General features: G+C 36.4%; 1 protein-coding gene across 15 annotated transcripts in view; it reads right to left on the minus strand.

Moving 5' to 3' along the window:
• LOC112037447 (uncharacterized) overlaps nucleotides 1–22765 on the minus strand; it is a 32083-nt gene that overhangs the window by 4210 nt on the left and 5108 nt on the right. For 6 of the 15 annotated variants that reach the window (XM_065768311.1, XM_024070285.2, XM_024070284.2 and 3 more), the window contains 13 exons: nucleotides 22580–22696; nucleotides 22226–22408; nucleotides 22080–22142; nucleotides 20047–20118; nucleotides 19698–19961; nucleotides 17986–18105; nucleotides 17716–17775; nucleotides 13808–13848; nucleotides 13579–13656; nucleotides 13380–13464; nucleotides 12536–12700; nucleotides 1909–2011; nucleotides 1014–1199 (listed from right to left, as the gene is read on the minus strand). In XM_065768311.1, coding sequence (XP_065624383.1) covers nucleotides 12575–12700; nucleotides 13380–13464; nucleotides 13579–13656; nucleotides 13808–13848; nucleotides 17716–17775; nucleotides 17986–18105; nucleotides 19698–19961; nucleotides 20047–20118; nucleotides 22080–22142; nucleotides 22226–22408; nucleotides 22580–22696 — 1209 coding nt within the window. In that variant the 3' untranslated portion in view covers nucleotides 1014–1199; nucleotides 1909–2011; nucleotides 12536–12574. Of the gene's footprint in view, nucleotides 1–1013; nucleotides 1200–1908; nucleotides 2025–12535; nucleotides 12701–13378; nucleotides 13465–13578; nucleotides 13657–13807; nucleotides 13849–17715; nucleotides 17776–17985; nucleotides 18106–19697; nucleotides 19962–20046; nucleotides 20119–22079; nucleotides 22143–22225; nucleotides 22409–22579; nucleotides 22697–22765 lie in introns of those variants that run through there. The other 9 variants (XM_065768308.1, XM_065768307.1, XM_065768306.1 and 6 more) reach the window with 9 other exon arrangements.

Here is a 22765-nt window from a genome sequence, read left to right on the forward strand (position 1 = left end):
CTCTTATTAATAAGTCCCTTCCAATATTATAACACCTCCATCACAAAATAAGGCATTACCCTTGTTAAACTACTGAGTAAGCTATTAGGAAATGGTGAATTGAATCACTTAACCATAATTTTAACACTCCCCCTTGCATGTAGGAGTCCCCTTTAATAAGTGGGGACATCACGTAGGATTTTTAACATTTTAAATGAAAGGTAGAGTGGATCCAGAATCGAACCTAAGACCTCCTTTTCGGGTACCATGTTAAACTACTAATTGTCCCAAAAGCTAAGTTGTTAGGAAATGGTAAAGTTAATCACTTAACCATAATTCTGACAACCATGAAGACACCAAACAAGCAGATAACCAACCATTACAACCCCTTAGCCACTGCACAATGTAAGAATAGATGATCCATATTCTCTCCATGGCTTTTACAGAAAACAACTGTTCATTTGAAAAAATTGAAGGATTTCAGGTTTTTTTCAAATGAACGATTTGAAAACCTATAAATTGATTGCCTGAACGCTTAAGGAATTTTATAAGTCTGTATACAAAGTATCTTTCAGCCTCAAAGTGAAATTCATCCTTTATTTTTTTTACTTTCCATTCATTCAGATCTCTTCCATCTCATGAATTTTGTCCGGATCCTCCTTTTCTCCCAAAAAAAGATAGGGAGCAGGATCTTTGGTGGAGCCACTGTCTATGACATGGGTGGTGGATCCCAAAAAGGTTGGCCAATGCAAATGTACAACATAATGTGTTGCATTATTATTTTCGTATTTACACAGATGCTAAATGCATCAGTACAACATTTTCAAGCGCAATTTATATTAAAAAAGAAAAAAAAAATTGCATTTGATAAAAGTCAAAATAAACTGAGAAACAGATGGTTATAATCATGAGTTAAGAGATTAAAGAACCACAGGATCTATGGAATCAAACCAACCTAAATGCAGAATATAGCCAGATGAATAAAATTGATTTAACATGCATTCTACCATCCATATAAGCAAACCCCAACTGACCATGATTCATTACATCAAGAACACCATAAGCAGATCAGTGATCAAGGCCTAGGAAGCACAGACACATCATTTGGGGTGTTGTACCCGTGTCATATCAGTGTCATACCCGCCATATCACGTTATAATTTTTTGGAAAATGCTTGGGTCGTCATGTTGTACCAATACCCATGTCCAAGTCTGTACATCCTAGATCAAGGCAAAATTGTCAAAGAATGAAGATACTTTCTCCTTTTTAACTAACTTCAAAACATAAATAACCCAAATTTCTGTGTATAATTTATCTGATAGACCCAAGATAATAATTAACAAACAGGAGCAACTCAAGTTCCTAGTTGAAACCTAGACACAAAATTGAAACACTTCACAAAATGGCTAGCATAATCGGCCTCCAACCTTATGGTCCAGCCCTGAAGAACAGCCAATATTTTTTAAATAAAGACAAAGACAATACTGAAGAAATGATACCAAAGTACAGAAACTAACAGTCTGACGCATGGCAGGATCCTACAAGAATGCAGGAAGTAGACTTCAGGAATCAATTTAAAAAAAAACTCATGAAGAAATTCTAATGATGCTGATAACTGAAGACATGATAGTTTCATCTCAAGTGCCTGTAATGTTCAATGCATTTTACAGTTTTTCAAAAGGACACTAAAAAGTAGAAAAAGTAGCCACACATAACATTCAATGAACTTACAGTCATTCACTAACAGCTCAACAAGACAAAGAACAGATAATTTCAGGACTATGCAAGAAAACCTGATACTGAAAATCTTCTAACTTTTCAAGCAGCACAAGAAATTGAGGATACAAATATGTATAAAAGTCCAAGGGCATAGAAAAGGAAATTAATAAAAAATATAAATATGCTTTCAGGATTAGTACTTCCACTTACACGTTTAAAATTTCTGTTTTAGCATCAACCAGGTTCAACTTGGGAGGAAATGCTGACAGTTGCACATTGGAGTTCCTGGAGTATCTTCACTTTAAAAGATCAACTGCAAGATCAAGCTGCAAATTGAATCTAAAAAATCTAATCCTATGCTGAGCATAGAAAATAATCTAACATGAAAAATTTTATTACGACAGTAGAAACCATTTACAAACCAAAAAAAGAATATAAAAAATTTGATTACAGCAGCATAAACCTATTAGTCAAAAATTACTAATGTAGGGCACTGCTAGAAAGAATTCTTTGAAAAAGAGTTAATTGCAGAAAGGAGAAGTGAGTAAATGAATTGATGAAATTAGAAAAAACATCAGCCTATCTTCAAATATTTCAATCATCTATGTCTTAAATAAGAAAACTATGAAGTGCAAAGGTTTGAAACAGATACGTTTGGGTGACAGGTGCTTCATATCAAATCAGAGTGCCTTTAAAATAAGATTCACCAAATTCATCCTTTCATATATAATTGAACAGTTATTGATGATGGGAAAAGAACATTGCAACCACTCAGTCAACAGACAGGCTAAGCCCTCCCTTATGAAACGCAGCTTGTATTTGAGAAGGGTGCGTGGATTGCACTCTTGTGGCATTATGTGGGATTAAAACCCATCAAAAAATTTCCCACTTGGTTGCTAAAAATAAATTTTCTTTTTACTCCTTGATGATTGTGGAATAGTGCCATGACCCACTCAAATAAAGGCACAAACTTATGCCAACGTATACCTAGTATTAATAGAGGGCTTCATCTCTTGATTCTACATCTTTTATGTGTTGCGGCAGATCAAGTGTGTTGTGATGTGGGAGAAACCTAGCAGTTGCATATATTAGAGTCAAAAACCAAAGGGATTCCTTGTTTTGTGTCTTGTGAAAGTGAAGCATGGGTGTATTTTGGGTTTGGGTTTCTTGAGAGAGTCCTTGTGCCACTGTTGTAATCTCCCTATTTTATAGTGAAACTCTCTCTGTCGCCACCTGTGGATGTAGGCAAATTGCCAAACCATGTAAATTCTTATCCTCTGTGTGTGTGATTGTTAATTTTTTTGTTTTTAGGGTCATTTGGCCCAACAATTTCACTAGGCAAACACGCATTTTTTTTTTTTTTACTGAAACGCGAAAAGCCTAACTGTTTGGTTTTGTGATTTTAAAAGAACAGTGTTTTGAAAACCGCAAAAAGAAAAAAATGCATTTAGAAACTGCACAATTGCACATGCCCCATAGCTTTTTGGAAACATCAAATTCAATCCCCAAATCACGTTTTGGGCTTAGCACTTTATTGGATTTTCAATACCCAAATCACCCTCATAATTTTTTAATGACCAAAATATCTGACAAAGAAACTTCCCCTTCCTTACCATGTCCCCTAGTCTCTCACATCACTGTTGCCCTCACAGTTGTTCATCTACCATGCCTACTGTCAAATTCAAGTAATTTATCATCTTCTTTCTCTGTTCTTTCCATTATGCGTTAAATTCGTCTCTAATTGATGACAGAAACAGATTCCAGCCCAAAAACCAATATACTACTTTTGACAAGATTCTCCCACTTTTCTTATCAACTCTCTCTCTTCTTTTTCTTTATACCTTTTTAGATTAATGTGCATTCTTCTCTATATTCATCTATACTCTATTGTAAATTTTCCTGTTTTTGATTGTATGTTATTTTGTTTTATTAAAGACAAACAGGTTAACCCAAACCCTTCCCTTTTTTTATTTTTTTATTTTTTATTTTAAGTACTTTCTGATGTTCATCTTTATAGCCTCCCATTCTTGGCTTTCTGGTCTAAATTAAAAAATAAGTTAATATATATGATAACCTTAATAGCATAGTTAGGGCTTTTTTGTAATTCAAAAAGGAAACATGAATTTTATACCAATGTTATCCAAATGTTTGATTGATAGAAATATCACCTTTTCATTAGTTTTGCCAAACACGTAAATGTGATTTAAAAAAGCGTTTTTTTAAAATGCAGGTTTTAAAATCGTTATTTTGAAAACGCTTTTTCAAACAACTAAGGCAAAAAGACACTGCTATTGGTTTGAATCCTGGGGATGCTATTTGCACAAGACTCTCATTATCCCTCCATGTGAATCAGCCTTTCCTGCCTATCCAAGGGTGGTTAGCAGCAAGTACTTAGCCCATGCACTTTAAGTCCTCAGAGAGGCAAATACATTTCGGAATTTCTTGTAATATTCACATGTGACAGCATGGGAGTTTATCATAACCGCTAGAAATTTTCATGCTCTTTTTTTTTTTTTTTTTTTGATAAGTAAGAATGTTATATATACGAAAGGCTACTCTATGCATGAAGAACATAGAGCAAACCCAAAAAATACAGGAAGAAGAAAATAGAGAAAAAACAAAAAAGAAAACTAATCAACATATTAATTACAAAGAGAAAGAGAGCTAAGGAAAGAAGGGAGAGAATTACTAGTCGTGAGTCTCCGTGCCCAAGACCAATCAAAAAGAGTTCCAATAAAAGAAGCAAGCATCTGATCACTATAACTATCCAAATCCTCAAAAGTCCGCCAATTCCGTTCCTTTCAAATACACCAAAGGATGCACAACGAAACTAAATTCCAAATCTGAGACGAGTGCTTCTCCAACCAATTCCACCAGCCAAGGAAAGACAATTGAGGGAGAGTCCCTTAATTTGTTATAATATAACCAGATGTCAAAATCCCCATTAGGATTCAACTTCCATCTCATCCGGTCTCTCACATCCATTGGAGGAATATTAGCTCCCAATATATGAAGAAAATGCAGCCCTTCATCCATCTCCCAATCATTAAATTCTTGAATAAAACGAACATCCCAAATTCTTCTATCCTCCGCCCCCTACCTTGACAAAGAAGCTTCTACAGATACCTCCTTATCAATGGCAATACCATACAGCCTTGGGAAAGCCAATTGAAAAGGTTAATCCCAATACCACCCATCCTACCAAAACCTCACTCTATTCCCCAACCCAACAACAAACTGACAATTCTTGCTAAAATCCTCCCATCCTATGCGAATACCTCTCCACAAACCACACCCATGAACTCCCCTACCTAGCTTTGAGGTCCATCCCTCCCATTCTTCCCCATATTTTGAAACTACCACCCTCCTCCATAACCAATCCTCTTCCTTCCCAAACCGCCACAACCATTTCCCCAATAAGGCCTCATTGAAAGTAGTAAGTTTCCTTATCCCCAAGCCACCACTGGCTATAGGCACACAAACTTTGTCACATCCTACTAGATGAGTCTTGCTATGACCCCATAGAAAGTCCTTTCGCAACTTTTCAATTTTATTAGCCACATAGTAGGAATTGTGAATAATGATAGAAAATAGGTAGGAAGACTAGATAGCATACTCTTAAGTAACATCAATCGACCCCCCTTAGACAAATACAACTTCTTTCACCCAGCTAGTTTCCGCTCAATTTTTTCCAAAATAGGATTCCAAATTGAAGGGGAGTTATGTGAAGCCCTCAAAGGCATACATAGGCAACTCTCCAACTTTGCAGCCCAAAATTTCAGCCAACCATTTTACTCTTATGAACATTAACCTTCAAACTTGTTACCGCCTGAAAACTAAGTAACAACAACTGAATATGAAAAATTTGCTCCACATCCGCATCACAAAATAGGATAGTATTGTCTGCAAATAATAGATGTGTAATACATTCTCCACCACCCCTCCTCCCCTCAACTTTAAAACCACGGATCCACTCTTCTCAACATCCTACTAAACACCTCCATCATAATCAAAAACAGCATAGGAGATAGCGGATCCTCTTGTCTTAAACCCCTAGAACTACCAAAAAAATCAACTGGAGACCCATTAATCAAAACAGAGAATTGAATTGTGGACATACAAGTACGGATCCACTTACACAACTTCACTCCAAAGCCCAATCTATTCAACAAATTCAACAAAGCCTCCCAATTCACATGATCGTAGGCTTTCTCAATATCAAGTTTACAAATGACTCCAGGAACCCTACTCTTCCCTCGGCTATCCACTCACTCATTTGTAATGAAAACCGAGTCACGAATTTGTCTCCCACCCACAAAGCTATTCTGAGTCTCAGAAATCAATTGATCTAAAACCACTTTCAATCGATTTGCCAAAACCTTAGACAAGATTCTATACACACTCCCCACCAAGCTAATAAGTCGGAAATCTCTAATATTAGAGGCATCATTCTTTTTAGGAATTAATGCAATGAAGGTAGCATTAAGGGATTTTTCAAACTTACAATGTCGAAAAAACTCTTCAAAAACCGCTAAGACATCTTTCTCCACTACTCTCCAACAATGATGATAAAACACCATAGCAAACCCATCCGAACCTAGAGCTTTGTCCCCTTCCAAGTCACTTACACTTGAAATATCTCCTCTCTCTCAAACTTCCTTTCAAGCCAAACCCTCTCCATATCCCCAGTACGATCAAATTCCAAACCCTCCACAAAAGGCCTCCACCCCTCAATCTCCTTATACAAATTTTTATAAAATTGTTCTACCTGATTAGTTACCTCGGATTCCTCCTCAAAAACCACCCCATTCACCTCCAAGGTCCTTAGATGATTAAACCTTCCTTGATACATAACATCCTAGATTTTTGTCTCCAGGAAATTTCTTCCAAGTAAAGAAGATACTCCACCTGGGACCTCAAAACTGCCCTATGACCTTTCTCCCCATCAATGAGACCAAAGTCCCCTTCCTTGGCGTCTAATTTTTTCAACTCCTCCAATAATTGTTTCTTTTGACGCTCTACATTACGAAACTCTCGGAGATTTCATTGCACAATGTCCTCTTTCAGAGCCTTCAATTTTTTTGCAAGCATGAAACTTGGTGTACCTACAAAAGAATGTCGATTCCACCAGGATTGAACCCTATCCACAAATCCCTCTATCTTCAACCACATTTTCAAAACTGAACAGACTTTTCCCCCTTGCCATTCCTCCTGCCTTCAAAAGAATTGGACTGTGATCTGAGATAGGACAGGGTAAAATCCATTGAATAACATCTAGGAAATGGTCCTCCCAATCTAGAGTTACCAAAGCTCTATCAATCCCAGACATCGCCGGTTGATCAGTACCACTTGACCATGTATAGCTACCTCCTTCCAAAGGCAAATCCACCAAGTTAAGATCCTCAATAAATTCAATGAATTTTTCCATAGCCAAGGTCAAACATGTCTCACCCTATGCTCACTAGGAAAGCGAACAATATTAAAATCCCTAAAGCAACACCACGGTATCCTCCAATACTGCTAAATACCCACCAACTCATCCCACATATGACCCCTCTCAATATTCTCATTTGGGCCATACACCCCTGAGCATGCCCATATAAAACCGTCCCCCACCCCTTGCCACTTTACCGAAACTGAGAAAGTACCAACCATAACCTCCACCTTCTCCAAAACCCTTTTATCCCACATAAGCAAAATACCACCAGCAGTACAATCAGCCTTCAAAACAGCCCAATCCACATATGGACAACTCCACAAACTATAAACCAGCTGTCTATTTATGCTAGCAATTTTCGTCTCTTGTAAACAAACAACATCACTTCCACTCCCGCAACAAATTCTTCACCACAAGTCGTTTTCGAGGATCATTTAAACCTCTAACATTCCACAAAATCATTTTAATATTCATAAACACAAAACTATCCCCAACTACTGACACCAGCACAAGACCACCCTCTATCTCCTATCATAATTCACCGAACAGATCAAGTTTTGTAACTCTCTACGTCCCTTGTTTTTGGACTTAGCCACTTTTTTGCTACCCGTTTCTTTCCTGTGTAACACATTGGCTACTTCCATCATAGTTTCTAGCCTCTGTAAGAGAGCAATGCACAACTTCTCATGTTGAATCCTTGACAACCCAACCAATTTACTGAACCCAGGAATTCTGTGTTTCACCCACCCAAAAATATCTAACTTATTCTCAATACTCAATACCTCAGTGGCCTGCTCCAACTCTGCCGAATTTGTTGACACACTCGGAGCAATGGTTTGCAAAGGTAAACAATCTGACACTTCTGTTTCACCAAAACCCACTGAAAAATCAACTACATCCTCCACAAGCATGACCTCCCTAGGAAGACTTAAAAGTTCCTTACTAGAAAAACAATTAACCTCCTGACCTGATACTCCAAAATCCATTGACCCAACTCGCAAAAACTCCAGAAAAAGATCAGGAAAAGAAGGTCCAACCAATCTCGGCACAAATTCGAGAATCACCAACATCTTACCTTCAGAAATCAACCCACCCAACAACATATTAAAGCCTAAAATACTATTCCGGTCAGAGCTAAAACTAAAACCCATCTTCAGAAGAGACTCGGTGCACCCCAACACTTCCACCAGCGAAACCCAACACTGATGAGTTGACAAAACTCCCTCTGCCTCGGTCTGCATCGCCCCTACCGGCCAAACCACATGCACCTAATTGACCGAGAGGCTCCTTTCATCGTCATCGCTCCTTGACATAACCGCTGGTGTCACTAACCCAGTTGTAAAGACCATGGGATTCTCTTCAGTCTCATTGGGATTAAATGTAGAGAAGAGTGAGCCTAAAAGAGTGTTGGAGCATTCTCCAGCCTCTAAAATACATGGGCTTGTAATCAAGGGGCTTAAATTAGACTCACAGTGGGATACGGGCTGTTTTGGGCCCAACCTGATACACAGCTTCTCATTCTGTTCAATGGCAGCCCATATCACCCATTTAAAAGAAGTTTTTCCACCTTTGGACTTATCCCAAGAAACCTGTCTCTTCCCATTCTCGGCCACCTCCACTATTAATCCCTTCCCAGTCCATCGTGTATCCCTCAAATCACGCCCCTTGCCATTTTCAGTTTTATTTGAATTCAAACTGAAACTTAACGGAGATCTTATTTGATTTTGTTCCGGTAATTTCTCACCTAAATTAATAACCAACTTAATGCTCCCCTCTCTCCCCTCCCCTCCCCTCCCCTCATGGCTGTTGTACCAGGCTGACCCACCGGACCATCCACCACTTGATTCCGAGATTGATTCAGAGGCACTGCCGTCGTTTCTTTCGTCCTATTCTGCTGTTTCTCCCCCATCGCCTCATCTATAATATTCTACCCTACATTCTTGGCTTTATGGAACGAATGAATACCACCATTTGCCTGCATTGGACCCTTCACTGTCTCAACAAAAGACCGAGATGGATGAAACACTAAATTGCGCTTCTATGGCTGAGGGATAAACTTTACTTGGCTTGAACCACCAAAGGCATATTGATTGGGTTCTAACATCTTCCTCAATTCTAGACCAAATACCTTCCAACCATGTTTTTCTTTCCCTTCAGGGATTATGACAGACCTCCGGAGCCCGCCAATTTTGAGTTCAGTCACTAGCAAAAACTAACCAAAAGAGTTTGATCCCCGTTGCAAGGTGTAGGCAGTATCACCTTCCCTAAGCGTGAAAAATTGTTTGGGATTTACCCCAGTCACCATATGTTCTATATTTTTCATCAACCATAATGCCACGCTTTTGCCCATAAACACTGATTTCATGAAGTATTTGCCCCGTTCAAAAATACGTAACACAAAGAAATTCCCTCCTTCCTCCACCACCAACTGAAAAAGCTTCGATTCAATGAAAAAAGTACGTATCCCTCCCATACTGATGAGAATAAAAAAGAGATAGTAGAAACAATATCTGACTAATCTGAGGCAGCCAGGCCTCCACACAACATTACATCCAAAATAAAATTTAAGAAAACATATATCCTAATTCCAATATTTCAAAACTTAATCCTTGTAGCGTTAGCAAAACCTTATTGTAAGTCAACCTCAAAGCCTGGTTTCCTTCATCTACCTCTTTAAGTTTCTGTATTCTTGCCTGTTCTAAATTTAGAGCACTTTCTGCTACCCAGAGTACATTACCTACCATTTTTCATGCTCATGCACAAGTGCAAAAGTGTCCCTTAAAAACTAAACTTCTCAAAGCCTTTGTACTAAGATAAGATATAGAGCAACAGACATTTACAGAAAAATTGGATATAATTACTTTAGAATATATTGAGTGATATATGAGAACACCCCACCAATTATGTCAATGTCAAAGAATGGTAAGACAGCAATAAATCCCAGATACAAGAATCTAGATGCAAAACAATACACTCCTAAATCAAAAGGATAAACAAGGAAGTCAAGCATTCACTGGTTCAAAAGTTGTGAGGGAGGGAAGGGACGGGAGTGCTCTTCATTGAAGTATGGTGCACCATCTTGATCACAACCATAACAGAACTTAGGACTCTGATATCATGACAATCCCAAACTCCAAGCAATGCTTGGCAAAATATATGAACTAATAAGCTGAAAAAAAAAAAATTCCTTTTGTTCACTGATATTTTCAAATTTTAAAACTATTAGAATATTAATTAAGTGATTAAATTCACAACTTTTCCTATCAACTTCAGCTTTTAGGGGAATCGGTACTTTATCACGGTATTAGAGCAAATGGTAATGAATTTGAACCCTATTTCCACTCTCCCTCCCATTTAAAATGTGTTGGTCCACATGTGGAGGGGAGTGTAAGACAATTGGTTATGTTAAATTCACCCTTTTATCAGTGGCTTGGGAAGCATAATTCGAACATTTGGAATTTGATTCCAGGGTGTTTAATGTGGATTGTTTGGTTGGAACGAAATCGTCGCTCCTTTGAGGACAATGAGAAGACATTGGATGAGTAAAAAGGTTTTATGCAAGCGTAGTCTTTTTGAGTTTGGGGTTTTACTAATTCTTCTTCTCTCTCTGAATTTATGTTTTCCCTTAGATTAACTTCCTGATTACCCTCTTTTTTATTTTGATGTTTGTTTCATCTGTTTATTGTTGTTCATCATCATGAACAACTTGTACTATTCATTTTTTAATCATTAATAATAGTTCTCTGATTACCTATCAAAAAATAAATAAATTCACCATTTCTATCAGCTTCATCTAATGGGACCATCAATAATTTATAAAAACAACCACTTTGTTCAAAGATAATGATTCAGCAACGAAAAAAGAGATTTACTCACTGTTTGGATGTCTCAATTCTGGTACTACAGAGTTTTTGTTGGGAGGGGCCTCTCATGTGTCCAAATATTTTGGGTTTTTTTTTCTTCAAGTCCAAGTTAATCTTTTATTGGACTTTATTAGGTTGTAAGTTTAGTAGTCAAATTATGAATCCTAGAATAAGCTAAGTACGAGTCAATGATTTATATAAATAAGCTTTTATTATGCTCAAAAAATTCAGAAATTCTGAGAATGAAACATTGAGTATTTGGTTACTGAACACGCATGCCTGGAGCTCTCTCTCTTTGTAGCACACTGATACAGTTCACAGCCCCCAAACAGTCACAAACCTCTTTTCTTCCCTCTTAGCAAAACCCTAGAACCCCTATATTTCCCTACTCATTAGCCACCAAAACACCCATTGAAACAAGCCATGAAAAAGTAAAACCCTTAACTCATACATCTATAGTCCAAAATTCACGCAACCTTTCATCCTCTATATCAGGCCACTTTCAACCCTTGGGGTCCATTTGGTTGATGGATGGAAAAGTGAGAGTATAGAAAATGGGGAGATGATGAAAATATGGGGAGATAGAATAGATTTTAATTCCCTCAATTGTGTTTGGTTAGAGGGTGAAAAAATGGATGGATTGAAAATAGAGTTTGTACAAATTTACTCTCATACCCCTGTTACATAACTTTTTTTATATAAATATTTTATAAAGGAAAATAAAGTATTGTTTTTTAATAAAATAAGCAACCCAGAGCAAAGAAACCAGAAAAAAAGGAGTTTAACATGAGGAGAAAAGAATCTAACAAAACAGAGTTTAACGTTGCAATGAACCTAGAAAAAGAGAAGAAAAGAAAAGAAAGAAAAAAAAAAAAAAAAAAAAAAAGCTCACGTGTTTAACATTGCAAAGAAAGAAAAGAGTTTATGTGTTTAACGTTGCAAAGAACCAGGGAAAAAAAAACCTTTAACGTGAATTTACTGGGGAGGGGAAGGGTTAGATAAGTAATTTCCATCCAACCACTTCTCCTCCCCATTTTCTCTCCAATTTGGGGGGTTGAAAAAAGGTGGGCCCAAGAAAAAAAACAGTTGGGCCCCACCATTTTCTCTCCTCCAGAATCACTCCAACCAAACACCCCTCCAACCCAAAATCTCTCCTATTTCTCACCCCCATTTTCCATCCTTCCTATTTTCACTCCAAACAAACGTAGCATTAAATTCAATCTTCCAAGCCATATTCAAACTAAAACTTTTAGTTTGAAGTCTAAAACTCTAAACATATCCATCTATAATTCCTAAGCCCACTTACAGGCAGGTGTACAAATTTCCAAATATATCCTATGTTGAAATTTTTTTTTAAGAAGGTTAATAAACTATCATAACTTCAGAGTTCCATCTTGACTGATTTTCATACAGTTTTGATGCTCTTACGTTCTTCAATACTTAAAAGATGAGGCCCAAAGAAACCAAAACAGAAATATGAAAGGATTAATCCAAACATAAAAATTAGTATTTTGATAACTAGTGACTTGAAGAATACCTTGCAAACACATATAAACTCTTCAGCTTGTAAGAACCACTATAATACATCAATACTTGGGATGATTTTTGGAAGCAGTCTATATGGTGGCCTCAAACAAGTATCGCCATAATCAGGAATGCACATAAGCTCATTCTCCAAAACAGAATAGGCTTCTGAAAATGCCTGAAACATAATACATTTGAGTATGAGATATAATAAAACCAAAAAGAAATCACAAAAGTCATTCCACCAACATGCACGGAAAGTTCTTATACAAAAGAAAGATGTTTTTTTAAAAAGTAAAATTATGTTAGCAGGCAGTTGAAGCTTACAAATGGGTAGCAGAAAATATTTAAAATTACAATTAATTAGCTTGTCAGTAATTTGGGCATCACTTAAGGTGAAGAGATTGTCCGCTAATGTGCCATTGTGGAATTGGGGGCATTTTTTTTAAGCATACATGATATGTTGCCACAATTGTGTGCATGCCAACATACAAATTAAGAATTATTTTATTGGTAATTACGCATGCACTCGGAGGGTCTTAAGCCCATGAACTCACTCTCCAGCTTTTTCATACAAGAGGAGGTATCATTTGAGCTAGAGTTCATTGGCTAAAATACAACTTAATAATAATGAAACTCTACCAAAAATTTGTTTTTGTTAAGTTAAAACTCTACCTACAATTTCAGAAAAGCATGATCAACAACCATGAAAGTTACCTAATAATGTTAAGCAGCTATCTATGAAGCACCATATTATCACACAGGTCAATTTAGAGTTTAATCCCTTTCTTCATCATCATGCCATGGAAAAATTTATCATATCAAAGTAATAACAGCAACAAGGTTCACTAGCTTACCTTGATACACTGATGAATCCTGAAGCAATTTCTCCCCACATTATTTGTTGGATATAGAGGATCATCAATGTGAATTGGATCAATACTACAAGCAGAAGATTGTCAATACGTTACACAAATGGAGATATGTTAGGGAAATCACGAAATCACTTATCATTCATAGATTTCAACATAGAAAGCAAGCGGGTGTTGCTATTACCTACAACCTCTTTCTCGTTTCATATAAACTCCACTTCCCTGTACTGAAATACGCATCTGGCGAGGATCAAATACATTCCTGGAAAATCAGAGGTTGAATGATAAACAGTAATAAATCTATAAATATTGTGTTGTATCTACTAAATAACTTTTTATTCAAAGTGAAATTTCAATTCAATAACAACTTTCAAAAAGGAAAGAGAAAACTTTGATATCAGCATTTTACTTACCCAAAGAAATACAGAAAATCCATCAGAAGGCTTCCAAAGTTCTGAAAGAACAGTAAAGCGGTAATTAGCCAAAGGCATTCACTTAAAAACTATCAGCACAAATTGGAAACAGAAGAAAGAGAACAAAAGCATAAAATTGCAAACCTTGCATTTAACCAAGCCACAAGAAATTTGACACTATAAATATATATATATTTGATAAGTAAGAAATTTGAATATTCAAATTAGAGAATTGAAAACCTTAACAACATGGTTTCCTGATTGATTGTTGGAAGTAGGTAGGGTAAGTGTTTTAGATTTATTTATTAGTTCAGTTATTTTGGTTGTGAAGGGGGCAGGTGGGACTTAAAATGTAGCTGTTTAGCTTCCTTAACGTGAGGTTTCTATATGTTGGGAACCAAATAATGTAAAATAAGAATTTTGTTTCCTCCTTTCTGCCAGCTTTGTCAAGTAACCAACAAAACATCAACAATCATAAAACTCAAGAAATGTGCTGAAGTTTGTTATGCACTACTCAATGTTAATCTTTAAAAAAAAAAATACATGCCAAAGTACTTAAGGGGGAAATGGTGTCCAAATTACTGTGATGGTTGACATTTCTAGCATTTCATTGGATCTTTACAAGAGATTTGTCACTACTCTGTCCACTTGAAAAACTATTAGTTTGGCGGTAAGAAACTATAAAATCTCATCTTCTTCTTTCACCTGGTATATGACACAAGATATCCCATGGGACTTGATCCCATGACCTTACCCACCAATGACACCACTCCTCCGCAGGAGAAGAGGAGATCAAAATTTGGCCTAAAGTCCATTGGCCACCCATTAAACTAATATAATCATTTCAGAGTATTGAAATTCCTAAAATGTCTCTACAGGGGGATAAATATGACATCCCCCACAAGGTTTCCAGCCCTGGCATTCCAAGGTAAACTTCAGAAATATTGTTAGTATTCATGAGCAAAGAACTTAAGGACAATAGCAGCAAAAAAAGGCAGTACATTTCATGCTTATAGAGGATGATGCCTCCTACATGAATGCCTTCCAGTATGATGTGGTTGGCTATTCAACATGTCAAGTCCCAAGTGTTATTAGTTACCTAATTTCAAAAAAGGTGGACACTTTTGCTCATCTACTATCCACTTAAGAAACTTAAAAAGCCACCATGAGAATAAGGAAGGCATTAGATGCAGATTAATGAACTAATTTCTTTCTTTTTTATATAGGTAAGAATGATTTTATTGAAAGAAGACTACTTAATACAAAGAGTACACAAAGTAGCCAAAATAATTAAAAAAGATAGGGACTCTATGAACATTGGAATGGAATCTCTAGTTGTGAGTCCCCAAGCATGAGACCAATCAAACAAGGTTCCTGCAAATAGGGAGAGGAGCTGATCCCCCATACTCTCCATATCCTCAGAAGTACGCCTATTGCACTCCCACCTTATAATCCACAATAAACAGAACAAACCCAAATTTTAAATGTCCAATGAATGTTTTCCCATCCAGTTCCTCCAACCAAACAAAAGATCAATCACTCTCTCAGGTAGAACCCTGTATATCCCAAACACTAGGAAGCACGGACACAAATACGGGCATGAGTACAACACAAAATCAAGTAGAAGAAGCAGCGGACAACAAGAAATAAAAATAAAAAGGAGAAGAAGTGAAGAACCAGAGGAGAGGACAAAACGCAGAAGAGAAATAGATCGAAGAATCTGGGCTGCTGGAGCTACGTAAGAAGAAGAAGAAGAAGAAGAAGTGGGAGATTGAAGTGAGACAGAGAGAGTGAGTCAGTGAGAGACCAAGAGAGAGAGGAAAGAAATTATCTGATTTTGGGTGATTTTTACTTCTTTTTTTTAATTTCTCCCCTTGCCATGTCCCAGTCATATCCGATAAATTTTTTTTTTTTTTTTTTAAAAAGGCTGGGACACATGCAGCCGTGTCCCATGAGTTCCCATGTCCGACAGTGGCACAGTAGGCAAAATGCCATGTCAGTGCTTTCCAGCCCAAAAATACTATACATGAAACTCCACAACTGATGACCCCTAGTGTTCTAATTTCATACAAGCATCTATTGTACACCCTCAATAACATATAACAAAATATTCTCCAGTCAATTTAGATTTCCAAGAAGGATGAAGTATCTCTGAGTAAAATATTTCCTAGACTTACCACAGACCACTTTGGTAATTGAGGTCTAATGTTGACATAATTATAGAACATGAACAAGAATATAGAAGACAATTTTTGTTTACTCCTAATATAAAATATATGGGGGAACCATAAGGCCAATGAACTCTATTTTAAATGGCACTTAGAACAAGGTGTAGAGTGAGAACATGGGTTTAAAACCCACTTTGACAACAGATAATTAAAGGAGACGGGGGATAATTATCATGGATTGATTTTTATTTGTAAAGTCCATGGAAAGAATAACGAATCATATTTTCTTACATTGTGCAGTGGTTTGGAAACTGTGGTCTATGATCCCTCAGCTTGTTTGGTGTTTCCAGGGTAATGCCATTTTTTGTGATGGAGATGTTACCACGTTGGACGGGGCATTTTGGCAAGAGTAATGAGGGCTTTGGAAAGTTGTTCCTTTGTGCCTTGAAGTGTCTTTGGAGAGAGATTCTTGTTGCTTTGCAGGGAAAGAGTTGAGCATGTTGAAGCTGAAATACTTAATTTAAAGACCTTATGTGAATGGACTTCCACATCTCCTACATCTTCTGCCATAGACTTTCTGGGGTTCCTAGATTACTTGTACTTTATTTTTTTTGATAGGTAAACAGAAAATTATTATTAATGAGAAAAAAAGGAAAAGTAAAAGTTGTTCATGATGATGAACAACAAGAAAAAGAACAAACAGCATTATTATTATTACTTGTACTTTCTTTGTTGCAATTTTAGGGTTTTTTTTTTTTTTTTTCATTTTCTTTTTTCTTTTTTCTTTGTTCCTTGTATACAACTTATGTTTGGGATTTGGTCCCAGGCTGTTTAATGTGGACTATTTGGTCTGAGCAGAATCGGCGGGCTTTTGGGGATGAGGGGAAAACTGTGGTTCAATTATTAGAGTTTTGCCAAAGGACCCCCTTTGATTGGTCTCGATGTTGGGGTTTCTCAGATTGTTCTACCCTTACGGATTTTATTTCTTCTATTAGAATAGATTAGGGGATGTTTTTGTCTTGTTGTTTCTTTTTTTCCTTTGTTCACTACCATGAACTCTTTGTGTTTCTCTTGCTTTTCTTTTATTAATAATATTCTATTCTTACCTATCAAAAAAAAACTTGGCTAGCACCCCTTTGCATTTTAAAGAATTATTTACTTAACAAAAGAACAAACCCACTAGATGTGCATAATTCTTTTATGGATGTTTTAGATTTTTAAAACTTCAAATGTTAGTTCTTTGGATGCTCTAGAATACTACCCGTGTACTAGGTTCTTGCCCTCTTTCTTTTTAATAAAATTCTTATTACTAAAAGGAAAAAGCCTCATTGGATGCACATGTACCTTACCAATAAAAAAAAAATGACACTTTTTCGGTAAAAAATGAAATCTATTAAAAAAGCAATAGGTCACAAGTTCAAATCAAGGAATCAACATCTCCATAAACAAACTAAGGCTGCCTACCAAAAGTGGAAGCTTTGTACACTGGATTCAACCTTTTTTTATAAAAGGAATAGCGCTAGTAATGTTTTATATACAAGAAGAAACAGCAATGATGTTACAAACTTCAAGCTCAACAGAATCTTTAAAACAAAATATAAAATAAAATAAAATAAAAAACCCAAAGAAAAAGAGTATTTATAATAATTATAAGACATAAAACAAGTGCAATATGTCATTAATAAGGGAAAAATCCACACTACATAAAACAAAATGCGAAGTTGAAAGACTGATACTAACTTGGTTAATAGGCCGGCCAAGATGATGCTCATGCTGAAGAAAACGTGTAATAAGTAACACCTGTAAAAGAAGTCACAGCACAAAAGTTAGCACATGCAGAATCACCATTGACTTATTCTCTTTTATCCTCAATGAGAAAAAGTAAAAGTTCAAAAGAACAACCAAAACAAAGTGTGCGTCTTGTTTCATAGAATTTTAAAATGTTCATGCAGCTTCTTTAGTCACAGAACAAGCCAGTTCAAAGAATATGACTAATGCAGCATTACTAACCAAACAGTGGGAACTTAAACCACCAGAATATGACTGGTCCAGGCTACGATCTGCCAAGAACTGTTTCAGTACCAAAGCAAGGGGTGTAGCCGCTAGAAATTGTTCGGTCAGCTCCTTAACCTGTACAAAAACAAAAAATATGTTGAACTTGAAATATGATTTGGAATTTTATACTTGAAAAATAAAAATAAAATAAAATAAAAAACTTCAGAAAGACTAATTGGGAAAATGTGTCCAAAGCTAAGGCAGAAAACACAGAAAGGTAAAGACCACCAAGATTGTGGTGGCATCCTAATTTGAAGTCAAATCCATCTGGCTGGTTTCTGCAACTTTACAGAAAAGTTCGGCCTTTCAAAGTAACATTTTATTGGACAGTTTCTCTTTTTCTTTTTGGATTACTGTGCAGGAGCAGGAGAGGGAGAGAGAGGGGGGGGGGGGTAGGGTGGGATTCTGTTCAAACTATATTTCATATAACATTTCCAAACCAACTCATCAAATTGCAATTAAGAGATCTAAATAAGCCCTCCTCGCAAGAACACTGCTAGACACATATTAATGTACCATACTTTCTTTTTTTGAGCCAAGACAATAGATGTACCATACTTTCAAAACCTCAAGTACAATAAGAACCCACAAGTCAATTTTGCTTCTTAAAGAAGAGGGCATACCCCAGGAATCCAAGAACTCAAGAATGTGAACTTTCATGAGAACACAGGATTCCATGTATCAAACAGCCCTTAATGGTCTGACCAACTCTACTCTACTCCCCTCTATTCCCCCTCCCTCCCCCTCAATCCAAACAGGCCATAAGAGTCTTCAACTAAAACATCAATCTTTGGCATGCATGCCCTAATGTTCCTCTGAAGTTGGTTTCAAGAAATGGATTACAAGCTCTAGTCCAAGACTAAGAAACATAGAAACTGCTCAACAGTAAGACCCTTTGATAAGTGAAACAAAGAAACCCTTAACCTAGTATTCTTCTTACACTATCACAATTAAGCTAAAGTACATCATCAGCAATGATTAATTGCAGTCAAGCAAACCCTTATTACCATCTATATTATATATTTTTTTATATAGGTATGATAGAATTCACACTAAGGCATCCGCTCCATGATAATTGTTCCTTATCTTCAAGCCATGATACCAATTGGTTTTTGGTATAGATAGGGTTTGAACCCTAGATCTCTTATCTAGGATGCACGGACACTTTGTTTAGGGTGATGTACCCGTGTCTTACTAGTGTCGTACCTTCCGTTTCATGTTATAATTTTTCAAAAATTGCTCGTGTCGCCATGTCGTACCCATACCTGTATTCGTGTCCGTGCATCCTAGTCTCTTGTTTTAAGACAAAAGATTTTACCACTTGAGCTAACTAGAATCCACATTACCATGTCTAATATCTTGCAACAAAAGTGCATAGTTGATCAAATCTATGAAAAAACTGTTTTTTTTTAAAATTTTTTTTATGTAGGGACCTTTCTAAAGAAGAGCTCTTTGGACTCGCCTCTAGCCAGTAAAACCTATGGGAAATTGACTCCACTTGCCAAAACCAGCTGTCGGGTAATCCAGGGGCATTAACCCCAAAAACTTAAATTAACCTTTTATCAAAATTGAGTGAATCATGGGTAGAACTTGAAGTAGATATTCTAATAACTATCTAAAAGGTAAGGATCTTATAGCTAAAAGTACTATATTACAAAAAAAATTACCAGCTTTGTAGTTTGCAATCCTGTATGTGATGGTGACTTAAAACTGATGTCAAGACGAACTGATTTAGAATCATTGGTAGTATCACAATCTATCTGTGCGCATCTTGGCAGAGCAGAATCTTCTAAAACAACCGTATCAGAATAAACATTATTGCCTTGTTCACCATTCATGTGAGTTGTCTCCTCCTTAGGTGATTGCACATTAGAGGCAGAAGAGGTAATGAGATCATGAGGTACTTCCACCACAAGCATAATAATAGGTATCTAAGAGCAAAGGGAACAGTATAAGAAGAAACATATAAGATTAAAGAGAAGCAAAATTAACAGAGTTTAAAAGAAGAGGCATTACAGCTGTATTTTCCACAGTCTTAAGGGAATCATTTTTTACCCACTCCTGGTTGGCAAGATACCTAGCTGCATGCTGAAATACCAATACAACAAAATCTCAATTTTTTAACCGGCAAAGAACAACAACAAAAGCAACTTAACAGAGCTTGACCAAAAAATAGAGAACATTTCCAGCTCAAATGCCTTTTTTTTTGGGGGGGGGGGGGGGGGGGGGTGGGGGGGGGATGAGATTCATGTGAGAAGCATGGCATGCTCAAATACAAAATTGGTAGGTTGTAATAACAACAGTAAAAATTACAAATAAAATAGAAAAATAAAAAATCATGAACAGAACCACAATAATCAGTATCAACAAGTTTATGCACCCTCTTCTAGGAATCTAATTTAGTTTATGTTTACACTAATGGTGAGAAAAAATTTACCATTTTGAAGTAGATACAAATGCCATGCACCACAAACAAAATATTTAGAAGAACTAAGTTTAGAAAAAATATATATATTGAAAACATAAGCGGTTGAAAACAAGATTGTGTATCTAATCATTCACCTGCAAAAATTAACATCTCATTCAAAAAAAAGTCACACCATTAAAAAGTAAAGATTACAGACTTTGCTGTCACTTCAAAAGCTCCCTTACTCCTTGCTTTGGAATTTCAGTTTGTAATTGATGTATACATTTCATGAGTTTTTATTAAAAGGTGCTCGGTCATGCAAATCTCATTTGCCATTAACTTCCATGGCAGCTAACCATCGTTAGCTTGATTAAATGCTAAAATTCACACTTCATCAAATAGAGTCTTGGTATCAAGATTGGCATTCACAGAGGTACTAAATTATTTTTAGATAGGTAATAATAATAATAATAATTACTTACCAATAAATTATTATTATTATTACTATTATTTTATACTATTTTTATAAGAGTAATAATAAAAATAGTGTAAAATGAAAAGAGGGAAAGTGAGGAACACTTGGTCAGAACCAAATGGCAAAATTCTGCATCAGATTAGGACCAATACAGTAGGCCATGCATCAACAATCTTCTACTATCAGCATGCTAAATCAGGGCCCTCAAGACCCCTTTCCAAAACCCTGATGATCATTAGTGTAAAAGAAATAAGTAATGGAAGTCCAATTAAGCATGGGAACATGCAGGTCTAGAAAAGAATGTTGCTGTTTGACCTAAAATTGTGGAACCTCTAATCCATCTCTTAATTCTGACATCAAATTCCACCCAATAACAGAAATCCACAATGTGCAATGAAACTTTGGCTAAATAATCAAGAAACCCATGCCTAGCTACCAGCTAAGGTTGACTGCATGTGTATAGAAAGGCCAAACGAGTCGTTGATCAACAACCTTGAGCACCAATGATAGACACTAAAAGTACTTGCATAAAAGAAAGGGGAAAAAAAATTAACCAATAAGCTTGGCTTGAATTCACAAGGCCAGTAATCATTCACAGTTTTATTATATCTGATCTTTTTTTTTTCTTTTTTGTAATAATTTGAAGTATGTTTGATGATATTAGTACTGATGAATTCATCTGCTCTTAAAAAAGAGAAATAAATAACATTAACACACACTGCACCAAGTTGCACCCACTGCCAAAAGGCTCTAACACATTTGTCATTCCTTATCACCTCCAATTATTTCCGAATTTTCTGGCAGTAATTAGAAATGTTTGTAGAAGGACAGTAATCAAGGAAAATGGTTGAGGAGGTGCAAAATATTGGCTTATTTTCAACTCCTAAAAGCACCAATAACACTGTTGTGAGCATCATTGATTCTCAGGTAATTCAATGTGACATCAATGAGATTTCCCTTAATCTGATTGTATAGAATATCTCAGTATATTTTAAACAGTTACAATCTTAGGTATAACATTTACAATTTTTTTGGATTTTATTGAGAACCCAAAGAGTTTCAGACTGCACGATAAAGAACATCAAGAAATATATAACTCACACAAACAGCTGTTTTGCCACAAATGCCTTAGTACTGCAATACCGATGTACATAATTGGCAACATACCTGAAGGCATGTTTCTTTGATACCATTACGACCCTCCAATATCCCAGCTTCTTTAATGGGTTCCTATAGCATATGTCTTGCAGATAAGGTGTTTGCCATAAAAGTACTAGCACAGGGTAAAGTAGTTATTGAACCAAGAATTTTACCAGGTTTCTCACTGGAGGGAGACAAACCACAAGGTCCACATCACTTGTTGGAAGGGATAAACCTGTTGAATTTGAACCAAATATGTGTGTTTGAGACCTGGGCCATAGGACTTGGAGAGATCGTGTAACTCGCTTGACTGCCCAATTTATGTAGGGCTTCCTGGCCATATTTGCTGCAGCAACCTTGGACACCATCATATTTGTAATGTCACATGGATTATTGGAGTCAATAAGGGCAAAGCTACAAATTCTCAATGCAAATTTTGAGTGGAGAAAAAAAAACCTAGAATAATGATGATGGCCATAATGACAGACAATGATGGTAATCATGATAATGGAAAAAAAGCCTTGTACCTGCTTGCAGAATGAGTCAATCTCATCATGGAGGAGGCTGTGCATCAAAGAAATTGAGGTCTTCCATGAAGGACAGCTCTGTAACTCTGGTGGTTGCAGAGGGATTGCAACATCTGGCTGTGTAATGATATTTTCATCTAATAAATGCATTGCAAAACACCAGAAAAAACTTTAGAACAATATAAA

The sequence above is a fragment of the Quercus suber genome, unplaced genomic scaffold (genome assembly GCF_002906115.3).
Source record: "Quercus suber isolate HL8 unplaced genomic scaffold, Cork oak 2.0 scaffold_920, whole genome shotgun sequence".
Lineage (NCBI taxonomy): Eukaryota > Viridiplantae > Streptophyta > Magnoliopsida > Fagales > Fagaceae > Quercus > Quercus suber.